General features: G+C 50.0%; 1 protein-coding gene across 1 annotated transcript; it reads left to right on the top strand.

The window, feature by feature from the left end:
• The first annotated feature begins 557 nt into the window (after positions 1-557).
• On the top strand, positions 558-4,077 carry RHO (rhodopsin). Its single transcript, XM_011370659.1, has 5 exons — positions 558-585; positions 1,552-1,735; positions 2,584-2,749; positions 2,863-3,102; positions 3,967-4,077. The coding sequence occupies exons 1-5, from the start codon at positions 558-560 to the stop codon at positions 4,075-4,077; spliced, it is 729 nt and encodes a 242-aa protein (XP_011368961.1).
• The last annotated feature ends 6,022 nt before the right edge of the window (positions 4,078-10,099 follow it).

Genomic DNA, 10,099 nt, shown 5'->3' with positions numbered 1-10,099 from the left:
ACTTGCAGTGATGCCATTGCCTTGCTTTAGCAAAGAAACTGAGGATGAGAGAAGTCAAGGGCCTTGCTGGGTCATGTCAGGGCAGGGGCAGAGATCAGTTTCAACCCCACATCTGTGTGCAGTTTCCCTTGGAGCAGCTATGTTAGTCAGACCCATGCTGGGCACTGGGGAGAGAGCTGCACAAGACAGATCCTTATTAGGGTTCCCAGTTAGGAGTAGGATGCAGATTCTCAGTCCTCCAGTCACTGGACTTTGCCTGTGCTGATACATGGGCTTAGTACCCACCCCCCGCCCCCGCCTCCAGCATCTATCTGACTCCCTTCCCAGCCTGCCCCCACCCTCTCTGCCATGCATGAATGCTTTTTGCGTTGAGCTCATCCTCTTCCTAGAAACCCCTTCTATAAGGAGGCATTAGACTTGTGTGGTGATCTGTAGCTTTGAAAGGTGCTTTCAAATATTTCTTTGACTGAAACACCGATAGGAGTGCTGTAGAGACAATAGAGTCCATTTAGCAGAAGAGAAAACGGAGGCATGAAGAGGGGAAGACTCATTTAGGGATGCGGCAGGGCAGTAACCAGAGCCTAGGTCTCCTAGCCCAGATCCAGGAACTTTCTCCCTAGACACGCAGCCTCTCAGGCCAGTAGGAGTTGCAAGATGTTGTTATTACAAAGCCAGGGTGACAAGGAGAGCCTAGCACCAGCCACGAGGACTGCTCTGCTGCCTGTCTTCTCTCTCCTCATGTGTCCAGGTTGCTGCCTCAGCCCCCGGGAATCTTTGGTCATTACTGGATGTCACTTTCAATGACCACAGATCATTTCGTCGCAGGCCGGAAGGCAGGGGTGAAACAGGGGTGTCACATAGAGGTGGACACTTCTCGGCAGGGTCAATCCCAGTTTATAACTATTGTTCTGGAATAATTACTAGTGTTCCCTTTCACTCTCAAAAATGTCCCAGTCTGGTTGATACATTCTACGGCCACCCTCCCTCCTGAGTGTCAGGGGTGATATGCAGCACAAATGTCTGAATTCCATCATTATGTGCTCTTTCTTCCTCTGAGCCAAACATCCATCTTCATGGCTCCTAGAAGAAGGTCCCACCCACATGCACAGGTCATTTTGTTTCCCTAGAGCGGGGAGGTCACTGCTGCAGAGGGAGGGAAGGGCGTCCTGCTCCGTGTTTCTGCTATCTCTGCAATGCCTTTCTCCAGGGACTCTGCCTGTTGCCCCAGGAAGCACACATTCTTCTGTAAAAACTCCCTCCAGGGCTCCCAGTCCTTTCAAGACCTCTAATCTGATTTCTGTGTCCCTCATGAACCCAAAGCTCTAACTGAACTAAACTTCTTGGGAGTTGCTCCACTCCCCTCATCCGTCATGTGGCCCCTCTGCCCAGCACCCTCTCCCCTCCTCTTCCCAGTGTCTGAGCCAGCTCCACCATGAAGCTTGGCTCCAGGCCTGCCCCAGGCTGCCTTCTCAGTTGCCCTCTCCCACATAGGAGGAGCATGGCCTCCTTAGATAGACGTGGGTTCCAGGTTGGTGGCATGCTGACTGATAGCTGACTGCCTTGCAGGTGAAATTGCCCTGTGGTCCTTGGTGGTCCTGGCCATTGAGCGATACGTGGTGGTATGCAAGCCCATGAGCAACTTCCGCTTCGGAGAGAACCACGCCATCATGGGCCTCGCCCTCACCTGGGTCATGGCACTGGCCTGCGCCGCACCCCCGCTAGTTGGCTGGTCCAGGTAATGGCACTGAACAGAAGGGAACCGTCTCTGGGGTCTTCTTAGGGTCCCCCAGCCAGGACTCAAACCTAGGGCTGTCTGGTTCCAGGCACGGAGCTGGCGACTCCACTGGGGTTGGGGTTTAGGACAAGGGAAGAGAGGATCAGACCCTAATGTTGCTACGTGAGTTGGTCCCCATGTCAAGGAGAATCCAAGACACCCAATCCTTCACCTTGGCTGTGCCCCTAATCCTCAACTAAGCCAGGTTCAGATTCCAATCCTCTTTGGTCCAGTGCCCCGTGGGAAGCTCCCTCTGACCTTGGGCCTCAGCGCCTGGGGATGCTGAGCCTTCCTAGTGTAGGTGGTGACATTGTAGCCCCTGGGACCCAGATCCTGTCCAGTCTGCAGGCCTTTGTCTCCAAATGGGGCTGAGATGAGATGTGAGGAAAGAGGGGAGACAGTGGTTTGGGAAACTGAACTGGTGGCTCTTTGGGTTCCCAGAGGCCTCATGTCCTTCTGCTTCTAGGACATTCCCACTCTCTCTTCCCTTTCTTCCTCATTCTTCCTGGGTTCATTTTTTTCCCCTTTGCTGAATTCAAGCCCAATCCCCTCCAGCCTCTTTCAAACGAACAACAAAACAACACTGAATTCACAAGGCGCATTCGAATCGTCTCTCAGTCCATTTGATCCTCACAGTCACACAGCCAAGTAGACACTTTATCACCTCATTTTACAGAGAGAGAAAGTGAGGCCCAGAGCGAGGCCAACAACGCAGCTGGTCACTCCGGTCAGCTGGGGCCTGTTCCCAACTCCTTCACATGTGGGTCTCCATTATGCCCCGTCCTGTCCCAATCTCCGCCGGCCCTCAGGTACATCCCAGAAGGCATGCAGTGCTCGTGTGGGATCGACTACTACACCCTCAAGCCAGAGGTCAACAACGAGTCCTTTGTCATCTACATGTTCGTGGTCCACTTCACCATCCCTATGATTGTCATATTCTTCTGCTACGGACAGCTGGTCTTCACTGTCAAGGAGGTAAGGTCCTGTGCTGGGCACTGGGGACATGCACACTGAGTGAGTCAAGAGTCGAGCCCAGCCCCTTTCCCAGAGTTGCCACAGTCTGGACACCAGACCTTGTGTCTCTGCAGGCGGCTGCCCAGCAGCAGGAGTCAGCTACCACCCAGAAGGCCGAGAAGGAGGTCACCCGTATGGTCATCATCATGGTCATTGCTTTCCTGATCTGTTGGCTGCCCTATGCCGGCGTGGCATTCTACATCTTCACCCACCAGGGCTCCAACTTCGGCCCCATCTTCATGACCCTTCCGGCATTCTTTGCCAAGTCGTCCTCCATCTACAATCCCGTCATCTATATCATGATGAACAAGCAGGTGCCAGGTGGTAGGAGAGGGAGGGTCCGGGTTTCCCAAGCTGCGGGCACTGCCCACAGAGGACAAGCCACATCCTTGACTAGGCAGACCTCAGTCTTCCCATCTGCAAAATTGGACAGGGGAGTTGTTCTCCCCCAGGCATCAGAGTCATCGGGGAGAAATGCAGATTTCTGGGGCTGAATCAACATCTCAGGGTGGGCCCAGGAACCTGCACTTCTAAAAACCATTCCAGGTGACTCTGAGGCCAGCTCAATCATGAGAAGTGCCAATCCCCATGGTTCTGGAGGCCTGCTTTAAAAGTCAAGTGGTCAAAGTCCCAAGCCTGGGAATGGGATGGTGCCAGTCTCCATTAAGGAGATCAAAAGGAGCTAGAAAGTCTTGTGATGAGGGATAAAGGGATAAAGCCATCCTTTAACACAGATTAGTGGTTTCTCTGCAGAAACCATGACCCAGTGGGAAAAAAGTGGTCTCTGGAGTCAGGCATATTGGATTCAAATCCCAACTCTGCTATTTTCTAACTATGTAACCTTGGGCAAGTCACCTCCCTTCTCTGTGCTTCAGTTTCTTCTTTCATAGAAATGGTAAAATCCCAAACTCTTGGGTTAAATGAGATAACTTACATAGCCCTTGGTACACAGAGGCATTATGGAATGTCGTTAATGACAAAGCCCCCTTGGGTTTGGTCCCTGGCATCTCTGGAGTGAGGTTGCATATATTCCCTCCAGAGAGCCAGATTTGGGATAGGAGTGGAGGCTGTGAGGGCCTGAGCGGGAAGGGGTTGGAGGCAAGTCTCACCAACCACGTCAGTTTGCTAAACACACCTTGGGTGGACCCTGACCCGGACTCATGCTTCTTGCCTTCCAGTTCCGGAACTGCATGCTCACCACCCTCTGCTGTGGCAAGAACCCACTGGGTGAGGATGAGGCCTCTACCACTGCCTCCAAGACGGAGACCAGCCAGGTGGCACCGGCCTAAGCCCTGCCAAGGACACTGTGGCCGACTGTAGGAGTCTCCCATCCCCCACCCCCACCCCCACCCCCAGGGACAGCCACCCCACTGGGAGCTGTGCCTGTCGGAACCAGGTCTCATAGGCTCCATGAGTTTAAAAAGAAAAATTAATGAGAAAAATGAGGCTCCCCACTCGATGGGATAGCCCGATCCGGAGTCCCGAGTTCCCAGAGACCGGTGGGGTCTGTACCCCTCCACTCCCCAACTCATCTCTCAGGAACACAAGAACTCTTGCTGTCTGGAAAAATGTCCCAGCTTAGGGATAAGTGTCTAGTACAGAGTGGGGCACACAGTAGGTGCTTAATAAATGCTAGATGGAGGAAGGAAGGAAGGAATGAATGGGGGAATGAATGAAGGGATGAATGGGCAGGAAGAGCATATCTATCCCCTCAAAACCACCTTAGCAATAGCAGCTCTTTGGCTGATGACCTTGAGCAATTATTTCCCTCCCTGAGCCTCACTTTCTTTCCCTTTAAAATGAGACTCCTGAACCCCTGGCCCACCATACATGGCTGCTGTGAAGATCAAATGAGGTACGCGTGTGTGCATGCATGTGTGTGTGTGTGCATGTTAAAGCACTTTGTAAATGGTAAGGAGCTGTACAGATTGTAGTTAATGTTATGAATAATATCAATTAATGTAATTAATTACTACGATCATCTCCTCTTGATAGTGATCATTTTGAGATTGAACAACGGCCCAGGTATTCAGCCTCAGCAGGTTTTTTTAAATTAGCCAGGCGTCAAGGCCAGACCAGGCCTGATGGTTGAGCCACAGGCAGGGACAGTCGAGGGAATGCAGAATGCGGTCATCACACCTGAGAAAACAGCATCGGGGAACTGGAGTCTGGGGCCAAGGCCTGAGGTCTTCCCTCTGGCCTGGAGCCCCGGGCCCAGTGCCTCCCCTTCCCAATGGGGCCTGTGAAGAGACAGGCCTTTTGTTCAGCTTCTGGAAACCTCATGCTCTCCTGCCCAGCATCTCTGGGCCAGTATGGAACTTCTAGGAGCTGTGCTCACCTGCCCATATTTAATAAAGAGCTGAATCTTTAATGTCACCCTTGTCTCGAAAAGCTTAGAAACAAAGAATGGGAAAGTCGGCTGGGCTCTCCTTCCCTGGGGATGTTCACAGGTCCCGGATTCCAGCTTCCTTGCTGGGTGAGCCCGTCTTCAGTGGCTCCAGTCCATTCTCTATTCTGGAGAGTCTTTGCTGCAAAGCTGGCTGGAACTCTGGGGTGTTGGACTTGAGCTGCTTCAGAAACTGCCCCCTCCTTCTTCACATAACAAAGCCAGAAGCTCTAGCTCTCTCTATCTCTGCCTGGAGACTAAGGCAATTTGGGGCATTAAAAGCTCAGCTCCTATACTTGGTGTTAATGGTGGTGGTTTTTGCCACTCTCAAGCTCTTTATCCGCAGGATGGATTGAAACTGGGCAACATCCACCTGGTCCCTGATCCTGGGATGCCTGGATGGGGCATCAGCACAGCCTCCTGGGGGTGCAGGGTGGAGAGAGCCAGCAGGAATGGGAAAGGCCCCAACTTTGGAGTCACAGAGACCCAGGTGACCTGTGAAACTGCAAGCAAGTTTTGTCACCTCTCTGAGCCTCCTTATCTGCAAAAGGGAATCTTAAAACAGATCTTGAAGAGATTAGATGAGATTGTAGACTATGCGGCCAGCCTGCTTCCTGGCACACAGAACAGTGGGAGACTTTTGGCATCACTGGGGCTTCAGAGCTGGCCTTGCTGGGCACCCCATCTATAAGAGGAACAAGATGGATATATACCTCCCAAGAGCTACCCTCATCCTCCAAGGTGGGAAGGTTGAAAGGAGTCAGAGATGGAAGATCCTTAGTGCCATGGGGGGCTGGGCTGGTAATAGCTAGGATGCCTCCCTGGGTAATGTCAGTCAGGATTCCTTTGGCTACAAGTGACAAGAAATCCAACTCAATAGGGCTGAAACAATAGGGAAAAATTATTGGCTCCCACAAACAAAAAGCCCAGGACTTCAGGCACAGCTGGCTACAGGTGCTCAGAAGACGTTATCAGGCTTCCGTGTCTCCCCTCGCAGCTATACGTTCCTCTGCACAGGCTTACTGTTTCCAAGAGGTGGCAGAAATAGCCGCCGGATGTTTCAGACTCAGCGAGCCCTGCAAAAAATGGGCTTCCCTTTCCCGTCAGTTCCAGCAAAGTGCCCAAGTAGGGCTCTCATTGGCCAGGCTTGGGTCATTTGATTGCCCCTAAGCCTATCACCAGGCTCAGATGCAGATTCATCCTCTGATTGACCAGGATTGTGTCACCTGATTGTCCCTGCAGCCCAAGATTAACTCTACAAAAAACAAATGGTCTGAGAGTGGGGACAGAAAGGAGACCAAAGGAAACCGGGGGGCTGTTACTAGAAGGAGGAGGGCGGAGGGCAGGGTGGGCAGAACCAACAGCAGCCCAGAGAGGATGGACTAGGAGTCAGTGACATCCGGCTAGAACAGGCTGCTCTTCCACACTGTGACACAGGGAAGAAGTTTCCCATGGTTGGTCTTGCAGGTCTCACTTTCCATTTCAGATGCTATGTTGGACCAGGCATGACAGTGGCATTTTAGCTGCCCTGCCTTGCAGGCAGCCCTGTCCCCTCATTCCCCCACCCCAGTCCATTTATTCTGAGGAGTGGTATATTTGTCTCAGCCTCAAATCCAGAGAAAAAAATACTCTAAAACCACAATATTCTCTCTTTTTTTTTTCTGGTAGAGAGGAAAGCCTCTTTACCTCCTTAATTTACAATTAATTTGACAGCCACATATGGGACACTTGCCATATATAAAGGCAAAAAGCTGCTGACTTAGGCTGGGGAGAGGTTATTACTCACCTCATCTCCAGGCTCCAGGTAGCCAACAGGTTTATGGAATGCCTGTTGTTTATAATCGTATCTCCACTCAACCCAATCTAAGGAAGCAGACCCTAGGCCAGGATGCGCTGGGGACTCCAGAGATGGATTGGAGGAAATAGGTCCCTAGGCTATGACATGGCCAGCCTCAGGGCCACAGAGCTCTCTCACCCCCGGTCTTGCAGAGAGTATGAACAACACCCTATACTCCAAAGCAACAGGATCTGATAGCAGCCTGCCACCCTGCCCCTCAGTAGAGACATGTACTCCTGATACCCCAAAGTGCCCCCAAGGAGACAGCGGGTGCCTTTTCCAGCTGTGCAATCTCGGATCAAGTTTCTGAACTTAAAGGGGAGAATCATCCCAGTTGGTAGAATTGTCTAAAGGGACTAATGAGAATATTGATACAAAAAATGCAGTGCATAGTAGGCATTCAATAAAGATGAGTTCCTGTCCATGAGATGTGAACCAAGTTCAAAGAAGCAGCCCTTGCTGTGGTGGGAGGAAGACATTAAAATAATGGAGGGGTCTCAGGAAAGAGGGAAGCAAGTGCTAACTGCCCCAACATACCTCCCTTTCTTTCTTTTAGTAATATTACCCCAAATTCTAGCTGGCAGCTAGCCACCCAGTACCAGATCACATCTCTTGCTTCTCTTGCATGACATTAAGGTTTGGCCAATGAAGTATAATCAGAAGAGATGTGTGTAATCTCTGAGCCGTGCATGACATTAATCTCTGTGGTGGCATGACATTAAGGTTTGGCCAATGAAGTATAATCAGAAGAGATGTGTGTAATCTCTGAGCCGTGCATTTCAGAGAATGGAGGTGTCTTCCACTTTCTTTCTTCTTTCTTTCCTAATGTCTGGAATGTAGTCACGATGACCAGAGCTGCAGCAATTATCTTGAATCATGAGGTAGAATCTGTGGGCAGAGAATAGCAGAGCATCAAAAAAGCAGGAGCCTGAGTTCCCTATGCTGCCTTACCAACCCTCCACAAGTTGTTTTTGAAGAGTTTCATGAGAGAACGGTCTCATGGTTTCTTGTTTAAGCCACTGTTATTTTGGAGTTACAGCTGGTTAATTAACTAGCAACAGAGGGCTTCCAGGTTTCAGCCCAGCGTCTGGACTTGGGAAGATCTGGCACGGGTCCTCTCTGAACTTTAGCTTCTTCGTGTGTAAATAAAATAGTGAATGTAAAATATTTACATGGACATTGAACATGGCTGCTATTATTATTTCTACCCTGACTTCTGTGCATGTATTGACCTAAAGTCACACAAATATCCTGATGCTACAGGATCTAGAGTTATATAAAACAGGCACCATCTCACCACTTCAGAAAATTGTGAACTGTAACCTTCAGAACTATCAGAATGTAGGAGACCCCCATTCAGTGTTCCAAGACAGTAAAAGTTTTTGGCAGAACTTAAATATCATACAGGCCTCAGTAAAAGAGTCATGTAAGTACACCAAGCTGCCTGTCCTCTCTCCAGCAGGCTGATAGTCACAATTATCATTTCCCTGTAAAAAGGCAATCCTCTGGAAGAATTTTTAGATCACGCAGCACATTTTAGAACTTCCTCCCTCCAAATGCAAACCTCTATCCTGGCACAGCCCAGGAGCAGGGTTTCAGATGAAGCTCGTGGGAATGTTTGTATTGCTGAGTCTTTTTCTATTTCTCAATCCTACAATGTGATCAAAACTGCTGCCCCCATTTGCACCAGCTTCAATGTGCCTCTTGCTTCATCTCATCTCTTGCTTTAGCATGGTTTCCACAGATGGTTTTCAGGCATCCCTGCACTCAGCCAAGCTGGGTTTTGACACTGGGGCTTTCACAGCAATGGATGCTGAGCACCTACTCTGTGCCAGGCAACAGGGATACCACCAGGAATAAGACACAGCCCTGCTTGCTCCCATTACCCTCCACCACCAGAGCTCAAGGGCTACTACAGCAGACAATAGTAGAGTTATAATTCGGGGTGCTGGAAGCTCCCAGACAGCAAGTTCAGGGGCTGCTGGCAAGCAGGAGGGGCCTGTAACCTCCTAGGAGTCAGGGAGGGCTTTTCTGAGGAAGTGATGCCTACATTAAGGCCAAAAGGATGACTGGGATACATTCCAGAGAAGGTAGGTGAGGTAAAAAAGGGTCTTCTAGGCCGCATGTATTGGTTAGCTTATGCTGTGTGACAAACAGCTCCAAAATCAACACAGCATGTATTGTTCCTCACAACTCTATGAGTCAGCCAGGCAGCTCTATTGATCCAGACCAAGCTTGATTGATCTCCAGTGGGCTGATTCAAACATATGTGGTTAACTGGAGTGTTGGCTGGTTGGCCAGCTATTGGCTGGGTGACAGGGGTGGCTGGTCCACAGTTCTCTCAGCATCCAGTAGGCTAGCCAGAGCTTGTTCACATGACAGTGGGATTAGCATAATATCAATTCCACCATATTCCATTGGTCAAAGCAAGTCACAAGGCCAGCACAGATTTAAGGAGTATGCAAAGAGATGTAGAGTTACATTGCAAATGGGCATAGATATGGGCTGGGGTGAAAAAATGGGGCCATTTTTGCTTCGGTATAACAGATATTCGGCAGAAACACAATGGGCAAAGCTCAGATCTCAGCACCCAGCCCATTCTAAGAGCAAATATGTGGAGAGTCTATGGGGTTCCAGGTACAGGAGGCTCCAAAAGCCAGACTGAAGAGGTCAAACTTTAACCCCTGGGCAATGGGAAGATATGAAGGGTGCTAGACAAAGGAGTGATATCTGATTTCACTTTAAAACACTATGATGGCCACCGCCTCCCTCAGTCCAGAGCTTTGGTGATGGATAGTGTCCGGGGAAAAAACCCAAAATAAAGAGACTACAGAGAAAAATGCAAATGTTTTAAACCCATTGCCTCCAAATCCTATGCTCTGCTCAGAGGTAACCTCTGCTATCACCTGCGTATGAATCCTTTCAGACCTTCCATGCCTTCATCACACACACACACACACACACACACACACACACACACACACACACGGTTTTATCTTCTCAGAAGTGGGGCCATATTCCTCAAATATATTCTGGCTCCTTCATTTTCACTGCTATGTACTCTTCCACCACGTGAATAGACCACAGT

This window comes from Pteropus vampyrus, unplaced genomic scaffold (assembly GCF_000151845.1).
Source record: "Pteropus vampyrus isolate Shadow unplaced genomic scaffold, Pvam_2.0 Scaffold171, whole genome shotgun sequence".
NCBI lineage: Eukaryota > Metazoa > Chordata > Mammalia > Chiroptera > Pteropodidae > Pteropus > Pteropus vampyrus.
The sequence above is the reverse complement of the archived record's forward strand: the minus strand, read 5'-3'. Positions and strand labels throughout refer to the sequence as shown.